Consider the following 21,870-nt stretch of genomic DNA (forward strand, 5'->3'; position numbering starts at 1 on the left):
TATGGTTATCTAAAGTTGTGGGTTTGGTTGATGGTTGATGGTCTTCCTCTTAAATTTGGATAAAATGTAATTATGCAACAAAACAGGGTTTATCTGCTTAATATAAAATGGAAACTTTTCTATATTTGAAAATTGACTGTCAGCTGGAGGGTGCAACATTACATACATAGATACAGTATTTGATGTGCCAGGAAAACTCAAGCAATAAGATTGCTGATGTTCTGGCTGCAGCAGGAGACACAGCAGCTGAGTATAGTGAGGTGGACAGGCTACTGCGACTCTACCTCACTATGCCCATGTCGAGTGCCAAGGCTGAAGTATCTGTCGTCTGAAGAACTGCATCCTGTCTACAAAAAAAGAGAAACGGCTGAACAACCTGCTGTTCCTGCACATCCACAAAGACCTGACTGATAACTTGGACATTAACAAAGTAGTAAATCACTTTTGCTTTGGGATTGATAGGCGCATTATTTTGGAGAGTAAGCCAAGGGGTCTAAACCTTCCTCTGCCAGGTGCCGTTCCCTCTAAAATGTTCTGTTAATGTGTTTCATATGCCATGACTTTTGATTCTCTTTCGAACTGTATTAAACCACTTTGATCTGGAAGTAACCTGATAAGAAGACAGAAATAATATCTTAACATAATTTAGTCAGGTAGGCTGAGATAAAAAAAAATAAAAAAAAGTTGAAGTGAAAAGCCTAAACAATTACGTCACCCCAAGCTAGATGTTTTATTCTTGCTCCTTTACATATGTCTTCTACAGTCCACGAGGTGTGAATCTGACTGCATTAGCATCACAGGAGTGATGATTATGAAAACACTGCAGTGAGATCTAATTGTACTTCTCCCGGGAATTTCTTTTAATACACTATTCCATTTTTACTGATGCTGTGACAGAAGTAGCGGAATTTCAGTAAATGAGTGTTGTATAATTTCTGATGAAATATGTAAACCTTATCAGTTGCCAAAAGTAAGGACATGAAAAGTTGTTCCCTGGCGCTGCCTCTAAGGCCTCCATTTGGAATCCACTTGAGGGCACTTTGTAGTGCGTTTAAACATTATCCTAAGTAATCAGGGGGAGTGTTCACGAAGTTTCAACTTGATGTTTAAGTAATGAAAAGCTAAACTTTTTATAAGCATCATTAAACATATATGCAGTGGGACAGCTGGCCCAAAGCCACTTTGAAGCTTTTGCCTCTTGAAACAAATCATTATTATGCAACTTTCTTTTTTCCTTAACTCTGAAAAACATAAAACTAATGGAGATAAACACAACAGAGCTTTTTAAATTCTGAACATATCTGACAACTTTTAAATATAATGGGATGCATCTGATTGAAAACGGTGCATCAGATGTAATAAAATGGGTCATTTTCCATTATGCATGATTTTACAGAAAGAAAAGTTGACACAAAAATAACCTCAATAAACAATCTGCAGCTTGATTAAAACTTGGTGGGGGTTTGGATTGACTTCTCTGGCACAAAGAACAAAGTAACTTTGTTCACTTGCAAAAAAGGCATTTGAGAACTGTAAGAGTCTCAATTTGTCTTCCAAATGTACATCATTTCTAGCAGTAATTTGAAATGCAGCTCTCTCTGCTTTGTGAATAAGAACTGAGTGTCAGAGCTACATTTCTTTGCTCAATACATAACTACATTTGTTTACTGACAATGGGAGCCATAATTCCTGCTGCCAGCTGAGATGTAAATTGACAATTAGAGGCTGTAAGACAGTGGATAGCTGTCAGTTACACAGAAACACTGGGGAACAACAGCAAGCCCATAGTCAGTCTGTGGTTGATGCAGCACCTGCCTGCCTGGCAAAACAAAACAGACACTCCAGCATGCAGACGGAAACGGCAAGGGTGCACTGATTAACTTGTTATGACGAGTCCTTGAGAGGCTTAAGTTTTCCTGACTGCTGTGTCCCTTCCGTCAGCCATATGTCATTACTTAATAACTGTAGCAGTGAAAGAAGCACTGTGTGCGAGAGAGATTGATATACAGAGACTGAGAAAGACAGGAGGTGACAGAGATGCTTGTTGATGGTGAGCCAGTGATTACTGCTCTTCGCCAATAGGCATAGATTATAGTTGTTGAAGCTGAAGCTGAGCCAACATGTAGTGGAAAAAGGCTTTGTTTTTATTATTGTGTGGTGACATTGTCACAAGTACCTGCATATTTTTCTGTCAAAATGTCCAATGCAATGTGATCAAAAGACAATCAGTTGCCAGCGTTCTTTGTCACTCAGAGGATAAAAAGAAACTGTCACTTTGATTCCTGTGAGCTTGAAGTCTTTTGGTGTTGCAGAATAAACTGTCGTGCAGCTGTGACCTTGAGTATATGCACAGCGATAATGCATTCATGGTTGTGTGTTGTAGTTCTTGATGGTGATCCATCAATCTGAATGGGTTTAAAACATCTGAAGTTGGCTGTTTTGGCTCAAATTACATGACCCCCCTTTTCCAAACGTCTGTTTAAAAGAAGAAGAAAAAACACTTTCAGAAGATAAAACACACTTCACACTAAGCAGAGTCCTCATCCTTGAATGTTTTTCTCTTGTAAAATTAAACATGAAATAAGTAGTTAAATAGTTTTTCAATCAGTCTCTCACACTCACATACACACTCATATCAGGCTCTTGGAAGGAATTAAAATTGTTTTTTTCCATCAGGTCGCATTTTTCTGTCTGTTTGAAATTCCTCATCATCTGTGACTGCAGTAATTCTAGGCTGTCTGACAGATGATACGGTCCATAGTCTGTTTCTACAGTAAATACAATGGGAGAAATTCACACTTGTTTTTACTCAAGGATATATTTCATTTGAGTGCGCAAACCACATTAAGCAAGCTTTAGAAATTCCCAGCAGGTTAAAATAGGCTAATAGAAAGTTTTAGCCAATCAAATCAATAATCAAAGTCTTAATATAAATGCAACACACTTGTCATAATATTGTACTCTTATTGGGCGTCAGTATCAAAGCCTCACTCTCTCCAATGAAAAAGAATGTTTGATAATTGGATATCTGTACAATTAAATTTGTAAAAAGTTATTTATATGTGCAACTTTGCATTTTTTTTCCTAGTGTTTTTCCATTACCACAAATCTAAACCTTGGGCTCTACAGAAAACTCGAACATGAAATATGACTTGTTATCTTGTGCTCTCATTCGTTCTGCCCCTACCTATCCGCACATTTTACAAGCTTCCCTCATTAACAGTTGCTAATTGGCCACTGGGCTACGCTGAAAACAACGAGGAATTGATTTCCTTAAACATAATCACCTCATCCAGTCATTTAATGGCTGCTGTCACTGGAGGCCGCAGAGAGAAAAATGACCAGTCAATGGTCCCATCGATGTCCTTCACCTCCCCTCACCAAAGGCTAGAGTGCATAGCCACCCACTCCATCTTAACGGGTTGGTTTAACCCCTTTAGCTGCCTGACAGGCTACAAGCACTGCATCCATCACAACCGCAGTCACGTCTTAAGTTGTTGCGATCCCATATAGCAGCAGAACGCACACACAGTTACTGTTGTGCATTTGGGCAGAAAAAGTATATGAAAAATTACCACAAGATATCATTGTATGAATTTGGTGTTGTGTGTTTTTATGCACAGATAATAGATGGTCATTTACCTCACCCTGAACACCCAGCTACCTGAACGGGATTATGTCTAGTTCAAGTGGCCATTTGTTGTCTAAGTGGCTCGAGTGACTGGCCCAGCAGAGTCATCATGAAGCCATTTACACCGCTTTCTCCTCCACATGCCAGATGGTTCATAGTGATCACGGCTAATGTCCACCTGGCTGATGGCTGGACCTTACCACGTGGATGATGCACACACCGACATGTGCTTGTGTGTGCGTGTTAGGAATATTCCTTAAGTCCATACGTAGTGGGTTGTGTCTAAATTAGTTTGATCCAGGCATAAAAATTACTCCGACAACCAACACAACCAGATTCCACTAAACCTTTAGGGCTTTATTTTTTACAAGTATTATCCTAATAAATCATATATTCTTTTTATGACTGATACTATCACATTAATTAGCATTACTTGTATATTACAACCAGTGTCCAAATATCGACTGAAAATAAAAACATTTAATCTTACTGGTATTTTAATTGTGTTTTTCACAGTATTAATGACTGCTCATGTATACTGTATGTTCAGGTGTAATGTAGGGTTTGTATTGTTTTTAATCATTTAAATTTTTCTCTATCAATTTTTAACATGGCTTTGTTTTTGATGGCCTAATTGGTTTTAATTATCTCTAAAGCTGTGCTGCACTTTGGTCAACAGGTTGTGTTTAAATGTGCTAAATAATGAAACTGATTTGACTTATGATAATTCTGTCAGTCATACTTATGTACACATGAATTACAGTTATAATTTTGAATGTAACTTACAGCCAAGAGTTACTTTCCATTTATTTCACTATAGGTGCAAAATAAACTGGCAGACAAAAAACATGTGTGACATACTATGTTTTTTTTATTACAGTGGATTTATAGTCAGAGTAAAATAAGTTACTATTTAGGGAAAATATTCAAACCAATACAGCCTGCCCTTATGAGGGAACAGCTGGTAAGATGATTCCTCACCACACCTGTCCATGGCCGCTGGACTTGTCCGTCAAGCATCTGATCATGCAGCATTACTTTCACAGTCATTTTAAACCAAATATACAATAACATGGTAGACTTACAATATAAAATGACCTGCAAGTCTTTAAAGATATCAGACATTTTCCTACAAAATGCATTTGTAGATTGGAGCACTGCCTTAGTTCAGATTTAATTTGCGTATCCAGCCTCAGCTGTTTCATGTCTGCCCAGAATTATTAGCCCACTGGTATTTCATATGTTCAGCTACCTGCTAATGTATAAATCACATTTGCATATAAGTACTAGGTGACCTTTGTGGACTCCCTATGTGACTGAAGCTTTGGTGCTGCTGACTTACTAAGCTGTACTGTTCATGTATGTTCACAGCTACTCTATCCTTGATTCTGTCAAATGATGAGCTCCAGGGGATTTGTTGCTGCTAAGATTTTTTCTAAGGTCCCATAAAGGGCATAACCTTTTCCACTAAATTTAAGCTGTATAACCATTTGGGAAAAATGGTCCACACACAATTATGACTGTAACTTTAGTCTCACTGAGGAACCAAGTCCAGAAGACAGAGATCAGGACAAGTTAGATGACATTCAAACAGGATATGGCAGGTTTTGCTTTTTGTTTTCCTTTGTCAGATGTATGATGGTTAGAGTTCAGTAGTGCTAACATCCAGACCAGGCACTGAAGCTTGCTGAGGGAATTGAATCCAATTTAGTATTCTGTGACGCAACATAAAGTCCTCACTTATTTACAGACTTATTTTGACTTAAAAGTAACTCTGCAGGTTAGGAAGCTGTCAGTAAAATATTCAACAAGCCTACACATTGTGGGGGTTTGGGGTTTTAGCACACTCAAGAGGGATTTTTCACCTCACTTCTATAGTCGGTTCTGCCTCCTCCTGCCCAGAAATATCTAACAACAAATGCTGAGAGAGTGACATTAATACTGCACGACAGCACGGTCCAGCAGGACTGCAAATGTTTGCCTTTTAATCCAGAACTTGTCGGCCTTTGGTCTGGCCAAGGCAGACATTGATGGGAATGGGAGAAGAAAACTGTTTCCAAACTTGTCTAGACTGCTGGGAGCTCAGTTCCGTTATTCATGACCTGAGCCATTTCAAACATTTGCACAACCAACCTACCCAGAGAAACGCACACCGGTTGTTGTGATGGCAGTGGTAGCAAATGCATCTTCTTAACGCAGCAGGATGGCCCTTTTTAAGGCTCGGTATAGCCAACTAAAATAATTAACAAGCATGAAATGTGGCATTTTGTTGTCTTACATTTTTTTGGCACTCTATCCATTCTGTCTACTAGAGAAAACAAGTTAAACTCTCCTTTCCTTTCCTCTCCCCTCTCCTGTCCTGGGATGAGCTCCAGTTTAATTGTTGGATGCTGGTGTCTGTTGCCGTGGCTGTCGAGGGAAGATAAAGAGTTTTTCCTAGGGCGTAAGGAAAGCAGAGAGCAGTGATGGAGGGCCTCTCTCCTGCAGCTCTGCTGGCTGCATTAGCCCCACGCTTTATAATTGTGTGAAGGGGGCACTTCTAGTGGCTCCCTCATTACTCAATGGCATGGCCAGTCCCTGGCAGCCAGACACACCTTGTCCTCTAGCTCTCTCTCTCTCTGCCTGTCTCACTCATTTCAGGATGTCCCTCAGCTTCATCACCCCCTCACCCTCCCTTGGGCAATCCTCACTATTGTTATTTTGACCCATTACCGCCATCGGCGCACATCACCTTCTCCTTTCATTGCATTTTTTTGACACCCTCCTTTGTCAGACTGAGACCTATTGTACAGCATTTGCTGTGACTGATGTCACCTATGCGGCGGAGGTAATGCTTTAGTTCAGTATAGCCTAAGATTGTATTGGCACAGTCATGAGAGTCAAATGTGTCAGCTATCAAAGTCCTCATAACTGCCGGGTCTTCATGAGAAGCAGAAACTAAAGATTCATCCCCCTTTTATCACATTCACAACATGTGGGCGATACCAAGGATGCAGAGACAGGAATGTTGATACATACTGAGTGTGTGATGTTCTTCATGGTATTCATTGTAGGCTGATTGGTATGGAGTGAGGACAGCCAGAGTGAGAGGCAATTAGATGACATAATTGAGATGCCTTGAGGGCCAATTTGTTACACACACTTACAGTGTAAGTGCCCAATGATTGTATTGTAGCTTGTCTCATCGTGATATGATGTGCAGTAGTGGAGTTCCTTTGCATATCTTTCATTCGCATCATTATTGCTTGTTTAAAATGTTCTATTACAAAGACTTGTATAGACAGTTAATGAAAACTTACAGGATCTTTCTGGCTGCTTCAGTTTATTTCCCATTACATGTTTCCTATTAATCTCTCACATTGACTGACCGCATGGATCGTTGTCTGTTTATCTCTCTACAGAGGGTGGCACGTGTGAGGTGATTGCCGCTCACCGATGCTGTAACAAGAATCGTATTGAGGAGCGCTCTCAGACAGTCAAGTGCTCCTGTTTACCGGGGAAAGTGGCCGGGACGACACGCAACAAACCTTCCTGTGTGGATGGTGAGAATACCTAATGCGTTTTGACGTAGCTGAATGCTGCTGTGAGAGAAAATGTCCTTGTCTACTGGATACCTGTAATATCTTCAAGATTATATACAAATTACATCCAGTGACAACATACAGTGCCAACGCACAAAGTAAGGCGTCCTATATGTACAAAGTAGGAACCTAGAGGTATTGAGGTGAGAGTTGCTTAGATATTGTTGAAAGAGATTACTGGCATGGCACATAAAAAAAAGGTATTTTACATAATTAAATGTTTTTCAAAATCACCCAATATTGCTGTTATTTTTGGGTGAAAGATTTAGTTCTACCAGTAGTTATGCTACACTGCATGCATTTTTTTTAAAAGAACAGTCACACCAATTTTCATTTCAAATTAATGAAAAAAGGACAGGGCCTTGAAGCCAAATTAGGATATTACCAAATTGTGTCAACACAACTATATTGCATTAAATACTAATTATAAAAAATAAAAAATAAATAAAAAGACAAACAAAATAATTATATAAAATGGAGAATGAAACCAAAGAGGTCCCTCAAATACTATACAATGTGGGGTTGCCTGCTGTACATTATTAGCGTTTTCTGCTACTTTATACTTCAATGCATCACAGGGAAATAATGTGGATTTTACACAATTACAAATATTTGAAAGTTACAAATACTAGTCATTTGTTTTTACACACATGGTTAGATGATCAGCTTATAAAATATGATGCACTGTTATTTATCTTCAAGACAACCAACATACTGTACATCCGAATGGTTAATGCAAAATTATACAGATTTTTTTTTTCTAAACTTTGGTAATTTGACTCAAGTAAAATTATATATGTACACACACAGATACACTGTGTTTACCAAGGTAAATAATATAAATATTATAATAATAAAAATATTCTATTACATTTTCTATTCTATTACTTTACATGTCAGAAATAAAACAATTCAAAGGTGGGATTGTCATCAAGCTCGACAGAATCATACTTACAGGCATTAATAAACTCTTAAGAGCATTGAGAAAACCATAGAAAAGCCAATACTGCCGCCCTGCCTGGCATCATGGGAGATAGAGGATGATCCAGTTGGGCTGGTGAACACCTGAACAGGGAGCACGTTGCAGATCACTTTGCCCAAGGCATCTCAGGCTGATGGAAATGAATAACTAATAAACACAAGTCAGGTAAGCTCCAGGCTAGTGCACCTGAATTACCTCAGCTGAGAAAAACAATCAGGCAGGGGCAGCTCCATAGGAAAAGAAAAAAAAAGCTGACAGGAAGTCACAAGTCTACTGAGAGAGAACTGTGATGCCCCTTCACTCCATGGAGCTCATTTATTGCTCCTCTGTGTCGATCTTTTCACCTCCACCTTCAGCAGAGATCAAAGTCATCTCTCCGACTGCACGCTCACAAAGAAACGACACCAAAATATCTTCATTATGAGGTATGTTACATGAGGGGCCAGACAGGCCTGCTCAGTAGGATTCACAAGGTTGGTTGGCCACAGCTGACACTCAAGAACATCCTAGAATATGAATTAGAACCACTCCTCCCCCGCAGCAGCAGCATGGGACTCTGAACTCCTTTTATATTCACGCAGATTGTATCTTTTTCACTGTACATGTCTTAGAAGCTGGCGCAATACAGGAAAACCTCAACATCAGACTCTTATCCACAACTACAAATTACACTTCAGATCTTACAATGAAAAATGTTAGCTGAATACAATGAAAAACTGGGTAAATATAACTTGATGGGTTTTTTTTCTACCCTGACATAATAAAATCCAAATAAATTGTCAAAGATGATAACTCTAAACATTACAGACTGAGGCATGGAGGTGGAGCAGTACAGTCTGGTTGTAAACACTTCATGATTCTATGCTTTAACCTCTTACAGTAGGATAATCTTTGTTGTTTGTGTATTGATTAAAAACCAGTTATAGACGAGGTGGTGATAAAATTATAAACGTCAAGTCAATGAGCAGCACAATTTTGAGCACCACTGGCCTTTTATTAGTTTCTTGCCATGTTCCAAATGGCATACTTCCCTTAGTACACTAACAAATAGTGCTTATACATGTTAGGACTCTTACTTGTCGTGCAGGAATTTAGACAGGGTAGTGTTGTTTCAAACCGCACACTGCCGTTCTGCACTGACTGGAAATAACTGCAGCATGTGACTACATCACCCGCCAACACATCTGCAGCTTTAATTATTTTACCCAGAAATTAACATTTTTACATGCCCTCTGTTTAACACATAATAAACACACTGATGGCTTCTGTTCAACAGCAGTATGGTGGTACTTAGTGAAAAAGAAACACTTTTGTGCGGTGTTCTGCAACAGCTGCAGCTACCTCAGACACCTTAATTTTAAAATTCTTCACACCTGTGGTCCCTCCCTTTCCTTTACATAGCCAAAATGGCGACCATTTTGGGTGAACAGTTCCTGTGTTGCAAATTACATACTTCCCGTAGTACACTAATAAATAGTGCTCTTACACATAAGGACTCTTACTTGTGTACTGCAGGAATTTTTACAGAGTAGTGTAGTTTTAAATCGCACACTGCCGTCCTGCACTGACCGGAAATAACCGCAGCATGTGAAAACATTACCAGCCAAAATATCCGCAGCTTTAATTTATTTACCCAGACATTAATATGTATTTTAACCCTCTGTTTAACACACTCAATAAACACAATGGTTCTTCTGTCCAGCAGCAGTAGTAAAAAATAAACACTTGTTCGGTGTTCAGGAACAGCTGCCGCTTCCTCAGACGCCTTAATAGTCAGTGGCCCTGCCCCTTCCACTATGGAGCCACCGATGGCAACCGTTCAGGGTTGAAAGTGTATAGCGTTTCACACTTCGTTTTTGGACTGTTTTGAGTGTTTCATCCGGGTACTTGTAGTGCACTGCATGTTTCGTGTGAACACACTAATGCACTCAAAATAGTGTGTGTTAGTATATAAGTATGCCATTTGGAACACAGCAACAGTGATCTGACCTCAATCTTTTTACCTCCTTCAGTTTGGCCTCCCTTCTTGGATAATTTTCACCTGCTTCAAAGTGAATCCGACTCTATGTTCTTTATTTAACACAGAGGGCTGAAGGGCTGAAGGACAGGTTGTCAGGTGTTACAAACACACACAATTTAATTTAGCAATCTTTTCTGTAAGTTTGAAAATAAATGAACACAGGAAAAAGGGCCAGGCATTTCATTTAAGGGTTTTGATCGCCTTTAAAAGCCACACCTGAAAGTTGTGTGTTTGTCGACGGAGCCCCGCAGGCTGCCGTTGCACCATGTGAGGGATTATAGACTTGTGGAGTCAGTGGTCTGTCCCCTCACTCGTGCACCAGCCTGGCCCAGATGGAGCTTTCTCCCCAGGTCCCCCTGTTATTAATGTTCCGTCCAGATGAGGAACGATGCCGCAGCCCAGCTCATCTCGCCACCCCCTGGGGGACACCTGCTGCCACTATACCATACACAGGTTATGTACCCACACAAAAAAAAATATTTATATAAATAATAGCCAGTGCTCTGATGTAACAAATCTAAAGTATATCTTCAGAGGTCATTTGGTTTGGACACACATACAGGGCCTAGAGGAATGAACACTCCTTCATCTTTGGCCAAATTTGCAGAAACAGGCAGTCTCCAGGACGTGCTGTATTATTGCTCATTAGCATCAAACCCCAACATCAAAGCACACAGTGAAGATCAGGCCCATTGTCGAGTGTTTACTTACTCGCGCATATGGGGCTCATGGGGTTATTTTTCACTTGCTACTGGTAACTATTTTGGCTGTTATTAATATACGGGGATGTGACGACAGCTTGCGTTGCGAGGCGTCATGCTCAGTGGGGGTCTGCTGTCAGATTATCCTCATAGTGGGATTTGATTATTAGCGTTGAACAGGAGAATTATGTCCCAGTTGTCAGGGCCAACGAGACTTCAAGTAAAGAACATCCCTTTTAACAAGTCAAATGCTCACATCTCTACAGCCTCGCCGGACCAAGCACATGCTCTCAGATTAGGTGCTCATCACTGCACCACTGCCTTTATCCCCGTGTATGAGACGTGTAAGCCCTCGGCCACAATATGGACATGGACACATAAATATGCAACACATGCATGCCGATGCGCTAATATGCACGCATGCTACCACTTTGTGTTGTCATGAAGCTGCTGTAGCAGTAAACTCTTTCACCATGAGACACACACAGATGCCCGCTCACTGCTGATCACTGGTGGGGAATGAACCCTTCTGTTTGACTGCAGGCGCGTAGAGCAGAGCATGACAGGTTGTCATGGTACATTTGGGATACATCCAGGGGGAAGACAATACGTGAGAGGGGGGGGGGGGGGGGGGGGGGAACAAGTGCTCCACTTTTTTTCACATACATTACTGGTCAAACATTATGAATAGAGTAAGGATTTCCTAAGCATGCTGGCGTAAGATACGGTATTTAAAAAAATATTGTCTCATCATTGGCAGCAGTAAGGTAGAGCGCATCCATATTCACAAAGTATCTCTTTGCTGTCTCTTTCTCAATAAAACTATGATCAGTGAGAGTTCATTCACTACTGTACTTGCTTGTTGGACAGGGCTGGATACCAAACGTTGATATTTTTAAGGCCCAGACCGTACTGCTCCGAGTCTATCTGCTATAGAAAAATAACTTGTTATTCAATACCAAACTTTGATACTTTGGCTACACACTAGTGCATTTTAATTTTAAAACAATAAAATTTTGCTCCGTTTACGCAGTAGTAAATATCACCAGCATCTGTGAGCCGCAGCCTATACTATACATAAGCTATACTTGGGCAGCCCGCTCTTAAAGATAAAAATCACTCGGTTTTAGAGACTTGTTGTAATCTTTTTAAACAAAACTTTGGCCACATACCTGTCTGATTTGTACGTGCTGCAGCAAAATAAACCTGCTAATGACACCCAAGAACAGCCGAGCCAATGCCATCTTCCTATTATAAAACCTCGGCCCCCTACAGCTCACTTCTCTATTGTTCCACAGCCCCCTGCTACTGTACGTGGTTGGCAAGACACAAACCTGCTGCAGATCCTGCCTGAGGGGAATGACAGGAAGAGCATATTATACTGTACAACCGAAAACAATAACTCCTTTCTTTTACTGAAAAACAGACAAGCAGACATAAGGCGAGAATTGAACACTGAAATCCTCCTGGGTCAAAAAAGATGTTTGTGTTTTTGGAAAAGTTGAAGATAATGATATTGAACCAGGTTTTCTTCTCCGTCACTGTCATCCCACTGAGCTTCCACAGCATTGACAACGTGATTACACTCTAACCTTTAACCTGTCAGGGGAGGATCTGACCCTCAACCGGAGCTGGAAGGTCTCCTCAATTTTACTTTTTTCTCCAACCCCCTCTCTCTATTTTTTAAAAGCAACATCACATCTACTTTCTGCTCTCAGTACTGGAGTAACAAGTCCACAACTAGTTGAGAGATGAAGTAAAAATACAGTACGTACAGCAGATCTATGTCAGCTGTGTGGGAGCTACAGCAGCTTTTGTACCCACATAAAGGAAAGTAAATAACAACACAACAAAGACAGTAATTTTTCATTTGTTAATAGACGAATGCCCATATAGTACAGTGCACCACAAACTCCAAAGTAACACTAACTCATAGATAGTCAGAATGAACACACAGATGGGTGGCACGGTGGTGCAGTGGTTAGCACTGTCACCTCACAGCAAAAAAGGTTCCGGGTTCGAATCCGGTCCTGGGCCTTTCTTTGCAGAGTTTGCATGTTCTCCCTGTGCTTGCGTGGGTTCTCTCTGGGTTCTCCGGCTTCCTCCCATCATCCAAAAACATGCACTTCAGGTCAGGTTACCTGGCGCCGCGCTAGTGGCAGCCTGCTGCAGCATCTCCCCCCTGAGAGCCCCCCTGCTGTAGTGAAGAAATTTCCCCTCGGGGATTAATAAAGTGTATAAAATCAAAATCAAAAAAGGAATCATCACATTATATGAAACTAGTATTTGTATTTGAGACCAACTAATACTGTTTTCTTGTTGCAAATATTAGTAAGAAAACTGAATCCGATGTCAATAACTGAATTGAAATGTGGTTATCAAAAACTTGTGCCAAAGCTCTGTCATGGAAGCAGGGTATTGGATTGTTAAGCAATAAACGTTATTTTCCAAAATGCCATCAGTGTACTGAAATAGTGAACTTCACTGGGATTGTAATAATTATAAATAACTATAAATTAAACAAAAACACATATACAACCTTTTCTTATTTACCCCAAAGATTGTTTTCTGCATTAAGTTCCGAAAAAAAATAAATCTCACATCAGACAATATATTACTCATAATAATATACAGTACCTGTAATAGACCAATATCACCCAACCGATAAATTGCCTAGTTTGTATGTATAGCTGTGTATTCCAGTTTCACCTGAATTAAATCGGAGGTATAGTGGAAAACACTTTTGTGGCATTTATGAGAATTAATTTGAATTCAAAGACTGCACTGAAAATCATCAAATGAAAACAGAGGAGCTCTTTTTTAGGTCTCCAGATAGCAGGGTGTCCATTACAAGTTCAGAAATTCAGAAAAGCTGATTAGAAAGCCTAACAATATTTTTTGAATATCTAATCAAACCTCGGCTCTCTCTCTCTTGTGAGGGGGGCAAAGATTAACGCAGAATAATGATTCTCTGAAGCTGACCTCTGGTTCAGGGGTCCAAGTCTCAATCCTTCCGTAATTATACACTTGCTTCATTTGCTCTGTGCTCTTTCGACCCCTTCAAGTACTTAACTACTGTTACACAATGCTTGCACTCATACCTTTGTCTAATTAAGAGTTGAAGGTTGTTTTTTTTTTTTTTTTTTTTAAATCAACCAGTTCACTAGAATTATTTCAGTAAAATGAGAGGAGGATCACTTCATAGACTGCTTACTAACATGATGATTTATTAGATGATAGATTGACCATTTATTTTTTTAACCGAGTATCCAGGGCACCTGCAGACCACTTCTCTAAGATGAAGTGAAGCTGGTTGTTAATGGCATCAATCCTGCATCCCAAACTATAAGTGTAACAAAATAAAATGGTATGAGAACTTAATGCGGGATTGCTTTCTGACCCAGATCTTGACTGAAGGTGATTTAAATGAGTCATCAGAATGCAGACACAACAGCTGACATGATTGGAAAGCTATCTTTATGCTGTGATTAATTTAAAGTCTGCCGAGCGCTGTGCGTCCGCTCCAAGTTAAAAAACATCAACTATTCGTTGAGCACACAGACACATATTAACATTTTGACACAGACAGAGATCAATTCTCCTCCTTCTTCGCCAAGGTGTTCAAACATTCTGCTACCTGGCAGGGACGTGTCAGCGAGTTCAATCCATCACAGAACCCGCTCACCAGTGATCTGACAGATGCACTTGTAAAAAGGTCCATCGCTTCATGTTTTTCAATCAATTCAAGTCCTACTCTCGGTTGTTTGTCCGTCAAAGCAAAAGACTCCAGCCTGCTACATGGCTAACATCTTGATTCAAACTCCCATCTATTCCTTGTTTGCTGATGATCCAGAGTCCATCTGTCATCTTTGACAGTGTACAGCAGCTACGTTATGGTAACGCGTGAGTATTGTGTTGATTCGTGTTGTAAAAATATGGATCTAAATATTAATAGTCAGCCTAAAGTGGGATTTAGGACTTTGGTCCAGTGTAAGCCGCCTTCACTTCCCTGCAGACTCAGAGGAGGTGTAAAGTTTGCTGATGTTGGAACAAAGGTTATACCCTCTATGCTGACGACTGCACAGGGAGCAGTTCAGTAAAACGACTGTTAGAGGTCAGTGGTCACCAGAGAGTGATGCATGGATCCCAGCCCAGAGATGGCTCTTCTCCAGTGGTCAAGGTCAAAGTCAAATGTCCTGGCCCGGGTATAGCCGGGAACATGAAGTGTCTGTGTTCCCATTAAGCTCTACTCTGTCTGATTTTTCTCTCCTTGTAGCCGTCAGAAAAATGTGTCCTTTAACAGTGCGGCGTCGAGATTTCTTAGATTGACCTGATGTCTTCTACTGAAACAAATATTTAAGGCAAAGATCAAATTTAAGTTTGAATATTTATAAGATGCATTTCAAATCAAATCACTGCTCATTAAAGTTTTACTTTTAGTACAAGGTGGGTAGTCGCCAAGATATTAATTAGGGTTGGGATAAAGTGCCTTTTTTAAGAAATACAGTTAATTATCCACATCTGCTGCTCTGTGCTGGGAAAGTACTATGACAATATATTTAACACGAGCCTGCAGCCCGACTCGAGTATAACAATATCTGGATGCTTAAATGTTTTGGCTTGCTGGTTGCAATGTGTCAAGACACTGGGAACCTGTCTTTGATCTTGTGAGCATAATATGCAGATAACAAGAGGTAAACATTCTGGCAGGATATTTCATTTTTAAGCTGAGGAGTTGTGAGGGCTACTTAAACATGAATGTAGCTTTCACACCTTCTATAAAACACTTGAAAAAGGCAGCTTTACGTATCACGACATAATGCGTGAGACATCGAATAAGTCACCATGCAGTAATGCATTTTTAAGTTTAAGAGATCCCCACCTGACATATTTAAAGACCTGTAAAAATACAGAACTTGAGTGAAAAAAACACAAATTTAAGCATTAAACAGTCCCTCCACGATATATTTTTTTGTAAAATTGCAGGACATTCAGAAAGAAAGATTTTTTTTTCAGCACTACCTGAAAAGAATTAATATGTAATCACGTCCTGTGATAATAATCATGCTGCGCATCACAGAAATATTTTAGTTACAATCTTTTTTTAATTTATTTATTGAACTTAGAGAACCATGGGATGAAAAGTTACAAACATATATTATAAAAGTGACGCAGCTTTATAGAACCGACAGTCTGTGATGGTAATATAGAATACAATGACTACATCAGCAGACAAAATAAGAGCTTTAGATGCTGTTTAATTCATGTTTATTCAACACAGGCCTACTGTCTTCACAAAAACAAAGTGCAGTCTCTTACAACTTGATGCATGTATGCATTTTCTGTAGCGTACAGTATGTAATCACTTCCATTGATAATAAGCATTTCAACAGAAAATGTTATTGTGAATACCACTTTTCCCACAAACCTTCTGGTTTTTACACTTGTTCCGGTTTCCTACGGTGCACGGACTTTGTTTTGATGAGGAGATGAAAGGAGGAGAGCCGTACTGATTGTATATGAGGAGTTATTTGTGTTAATAAAGCGAGTTTTGTCTGAAAATACTTACTTTATGCCCTAATACTCTCAGCACAGCTTCTGCTAACGACATTGTTTGCGGAAAAATCGTTGAAATTTAAAAAAATTGCAAGCTCTCACAAAAATGGCAGAGTTTGCTTTAATTTGCGTTAATTATTGCAATCACAAGATTTCCTGCAGGGACTGATTAAAAGCATACATCTTACAGGAAGCATTCAAAGAGCTTACAATAAAGCAAACAAACATACACAAACAAACAGATGGTGGACCAAGATGGCAAAATGAATGTGTGTGGAAACACAAAGGCCTCGGATGATTCAGTGTTCCTTAGTTCAGATGATGATTTTCACCTGATTTGCTCCAATAACATACTGTTAGTAGCTCTAACCACAGTGTAACCCTGCTGCACTCTTGAAATGTTGGTTTATATGAAAGTTATACACATTCAAAAAACTGATAGCTATTTGAAAATGCACTTCAATACACTTTAACAAACAAAACAAACTACAGAATTATGCTATCAATTCAAAGCTAACAAAAATCAATAATCAAGACTGAGATATGGACTGTAGAACAACCATCGGATATTCTGGCTCTTCCTTAATTAAAAACTTCACACAGAAAATGTTATATTAGTCATCAACGAAACTGAAAGTGAAAAATAAATAATTCTGCCAGGAACTCCCCAGACCCATTTAATTCTGGCTTTATTTAGACCGCGCTTGTATAAATGTGCTTTGCTTCATGTGAACACCTCTCAGAGCAGAAAGGATGATGTGAATTCCCTTCTGTGAAGTAAAAGTAAATATCATTCAACTTTCATGCAAAGCGTCTCTCGTGAGGCAGCTTTTTCGTCTCATTTCTGCTTCCTTTTCTCTCTATTCCTGCGTTCTTTCTGGTTCCATTTGAAGGAATTGATTTTTGTTTTGCAGGTACTACATTCCCGTTTTTCAATTTCAAGTGAACTCAGCATTCACATTGTTGGATATAAATCCTCCTCGGGTGGTGGTATGATGAAAAACAACTCCTTGGTTCCACCTCACTCTCAGAAGTGAGAGGAGGAGGCTGAATGGAGTGGCAGCACAGAGCACATCACCGTCGCTCAATAGAACTGATTAAACACATCTCCTCAAGCTTCATCACAATTTGCCACCTAATGAGAACTTCCTGCATACAGTAGCTAAAACACAGCTCATTGTAAACATGATTAGAGATGTGAAATGCACATTCAGCCCATGGAGGAGGAAACGTGGAGAAAAAAGACAAGGGGAAGAGTGCAGTAGATGATGGACTAACATGTAATTAGTGGATAAGGTAAACAGCCATTGGGGAAGCCAAAGGGCGGGTTCACAGCTGGTTAGTGGAAGCTCTCACTCTGGCATCCAGTATCCTTGGTGCTCAAAAGTGAAGCAGGAAGTAACGAAACGAAGCGAGTTCAGTGAGCAGCAGTGGGTGTGGAAGTCATCTAGTTTTTCTCTGGTGTTCATTCAGACTAAACAGCAACCCGCTCTGTGCTGTCAGGGATTGCACTTTTAACATTCTTCTTCCATCAGCTGTAGACGGCCTGCTGCTCATGTTCAAAATTGATTGGTGGTTGGTCTGTAACCTTGGCAACACATGCTGGAGGATAAAAGATATTTTTCACAAATGGTTCAGGAAAAGGGTTCAGAAAATGAAATGATACTGGTTGAACTCATTGCATTCACACAATAATTTGACCTTCACATCCTCTTTATGTCAACATGATGAAAGGAAAGATGCTCTTTGCAGATTTAAATGACAAATTTAAGAAAATATATAAGATGCTGAAAAAAAAATCGGTTGGGGAAGAGATGGCTCATCAAACTGCTTTGAACTTTTCACGTTGACTGTCTGGAAGCTCAAATAGAGGAGAGTGAATTTTTTTTTTTTTCCAAACATCATGGTTAATAAACAAGTCAGAATTCACTTTGAAGGGATGGTTTAGATTTGTGATGTGCATTTAATCTAATAAAAGTAAGAGACATCTAAATTTTACAACAAAAAAAAAATAGAAGAAAAATGTATAAAATACAATGAGTTGGTTGGAAGGATTAGATTTTAGTTACCAAAAAGTTTACGATGACGTAGGTGTTTTCTTGCCTGTCTAAATTAATGCCTCAGTATTAAAAGTTTCTGTAAATACAGCAACAGCTGAGCCTCGCCAGGAGAGTTATTTGTGTAACCACCAACAACAATCCCAAAAAATTGATAAATAGCTTATTTATAAGCCACATATATAGAATTTGAAGTGTGTCTTATTTGGGAGAATCTGTAAGCCTGGTAGATGCTTAAAAACTATATATTATGATGTTAAAAACAAAAAACAATGTCAGAACTAGCTTTATGTATAAAAAAAACCTGACTTATATTTTCACTTTGATTATATATGGCATTTTGTTGGCCAGTGGCCATGGTATAAATGGGATAATACTCAATCTCACAAGGGCAGACACCCAGCGTAGAAGAGGGTGGTTTGCCTTTGTATAATATATACATTGCCTGTGGAAAGTTAATTAGGAGTAGAACATCTCGGTGAGCAAAGTTTATGTATTTAATAAACTTGTAGATTATATGTGAAAGATTTTTCTTAAGGGATGAGTCCCATGATGAAAGGTGTTTTCTGGTATATTTTTAATATATCAACTACATTTTTATATTTTATTGTTTTTTTAAGAACATACATGCCAGCACATGCAGACACACACCTAATTACACAAACAATAAGAGAAACAGGGAGGGGAATATCTTGATGAGATGAGGAGAACATATTTGTTTTTGTCAAATAGCTGCAGGAAGAATTCAGTAGATGTTAATGAGAGGCAATTTGTTTTGATTAAAAATTAGATTGCTCCCCTACATGCAATGTAGCTATATCAAAACAAAATAATGATTAATTTCTGTTGGTACAAGACATTATTGTCAGCACCAAAAGTACCCATGCTACAATGATTCAATTGCTCTGAGGCTGAAGAGGAGGAAAAACAGTCATTTTTGAGGCACAGCTGGGTGTTCCTCTGGAGATTATCACAATCTCTGCATATGCACGTATGCGCACGTATGCACAGGCGTCTGTGCATACCTGCTCATACAAAATATATATATATGTGTGTGGGAGGTTTCTCCATGTGTGATTCCACCAACTCTTCTCCTCATGTTTGTAAATTCTATCATTACTATTTACTTAAATGCTCTTTTATTTTCTTCCATTTTATGTACTGAATTTGCAGCTTTTCATTGCATTCTTCTGCCACTTGCGTGCATCTGTGTAATAAACTAACCATTTGTAATGAATCTGCGCTCCTCTTCCGCAGCATCCATTGTAATTGGGAAATGGTGGTGTGAGATGGAACCATGTCTGGAGGGAGAAGAGTGTAAGACTCTACCTGACAACTCTGGATGGATGTGCTCCTCTGGGAACAAGATCAAGACCACAAGGGTGAGCTCTCACTCACACCTGAAGGCAAATGCATCTACCTGCATGCACACATCTAGAGTCATAGCACGGATGCACTTGTACATGTACGAGGTGCAATCAAAATATTCCAAGTCTGTTCCTGTTGCACACGAGAGGAGCGCAGCACGAGGTGTGCACGGAGAAGGGGGAAGCAATAACCTTTGGGAGTAAGTATTCCAAGTTGCATCGCTTGATCAACATCAGCACCCGAGTTGCACGCATTTTTATGACCACTGGTACAAGCACATTTGCAATTTGTCAGTGGACTTGATCAGTGTGCACATCAAACTTTTAAACTCGTGAAATTGGCAACAGACACCCATGGAAGGTTTCAGACTGTCTACAAAAATGAAGCAATAACCTGGGCGAGGTGTTTTTAATGTATCATTCGTGTTTCAGGATGGGTAGAATATCCATGCTAGATACCAAAGAAAGCTCATCAGGTCAGAAGCCCAACCAGGTGGGTTTACTTTAGCTGCGTTCCAAATTGCATACTTTTTCTTTTAACTTTTAGTATGTACTGCAGCTACCCTAAGTATGTACTATTGCATGTAGTATGTCTACAACTACTACTCCCTGTGACTTCTTACTGTTCCCCAAATCTTCGACACAAAATTTGATGTGATCTCTCTGCTCAAGTTTCTCGTTCATGGTAAAATTGCAAACGCACACGTACCAGTGGTTAAAAAAAAAACAGTGTAACAGGTGCTGACGTTGATTAAGCGATGTAACTTAGAAAACGTACCCACAAATGTTATTGCTTCGCCTTGCTCTGCTTTTTTGATTGTCCCTCGTACAATACATGCATATGCATTGTTCTGTACTGCTTGCGCACCTTTAACCTTAACACACAGACATTTACATACTGTACATATCCATACATGTACTACAGCACTCACAACATTTCCAAACAATAAATGCCTAGATTGCCAGAACAATTATCACTTTAAACTGTAACCTTTCAGTTGGACTTGTAAATAATGAAATCATTACACCAAGAAGCTGTATTTGAGCAGTGAATACAATTATTTAACAAAACGTGCCTACCAACAGCCTGCTTCTGCTGTCATTGATTAATGAAACCTTGACAGAGTGAAACCTGTATGTAAAAAGAATGTGCATAAATCAAACGATATAGAGATTAATCAGAAGGCCCGTCTGTGCTCTCTGTATAACAAGGTCGATTCTGTTCGGTGTAAACAACCTATCTAAGGACCCATAGTAGGAAAGAACAAATACAAAGCAGGCTGTAAACAAACAGGTGGGCTCTGCCTCAGGCCACACTCCTCTCAGAGATAAAGTTAACAGCCACTCTGCTTCTGCACTGCCTTTCAGCTTCTGTAAACCGACTCCGAATACAGCATGCAAAAATAATGAAGGGAGTTAAGTCCTCGAAGCCAGCGGTCCAACACTTTGTGACAGGTTGATCACCTGATTTGTATTCACTTAATTGACCCCCTCCCTCCCTTCCAGGGCTTGGTGACAATGACTTTGAATAGAAGCAGAGACTAATGTGATGGTAGGGAAGCAGGGAACAGCTAGTGAAGGTTAGACCGCATGGGGCTTCGCAAGGTTGTTCTGTAGATTTATATGCCAGCAGATAGACATAAAGCTTTCAGTGGGGCCTCTCACAGCCACTGCAGACTTGAAAATTTCAGAAAGAAGGTGATCGAATGGGGTACTGCCAGCCTGTCAAGGTAAGGTGCAGTACTTGGTTCACTCTAAAGAATGCATCTCTAATTCTCATTTCAGTCCTTTGCACAATTTGAAAGAAGTAAACTTGAAATGATGATTGTCTTAGACAAATTATCTTTTCGTATTCTCTTAAAAAGCATAAATCAAGATTATAAATTCCTGTACACAAAAGGAGAAAAAGCAATACAGTAAAATGGCTCTGGTCAAAATCTTAAGAGAAGAGGGCCGAAAGGTCAGGCCTGAAGCT

At 39.6% G+C, this 21,870-nt stretch overlaps 1 protein-coding gene across 3 annotated transcripts in view; it reads left to right on the forward strand.

Moving 5' to 3' along the window:
- LOC138197290 (chemokine-like protein TAFA-1) overlaps window positions 1-21,870 on the forward strand; it is a 105,237-nt gene that overhangs the window by 77,108 nt on the left and 6,259 nt on the right. For all 3 annotated transcript variants that reach the window (XR_011178194.1, XR_011178197.1, XM_069148131.1), the window contains exons 3-4: window positions 7,033-7,173; window positions 19,786-19,910. Coding sequence is in view for 1 of the 3 variants with exons in the window: in XM_069148131.1 (XP_069004232.1) it covers window positions 7,033-7,173; window positions 19,786-19,910 (266 nt within the window). In the remaining 2 variants the exon portion in view is untranslated. The remainder of the gene's footprint in view (window positions 1-7,032; window positions 7,174-19,785; window positions 19,911-21,870) is intronic.

The sequence above is a fragment of the Embiotoca jacksoni genome, unplaced genomic scaffold (assembly GCF_022577435.1).
Source record: "Embiotoca jacksoni isolate LCO1_2020_lvr unplaced genomic scaffold, fEmbJac1.0.p SCAF_1, whole genome shotgun sequence".
NCBI lineage: Eukaryota > Metazoa > Chordata > Actinopteri > Embiotocidae > Embiotoca > Embiotoca jacksoni.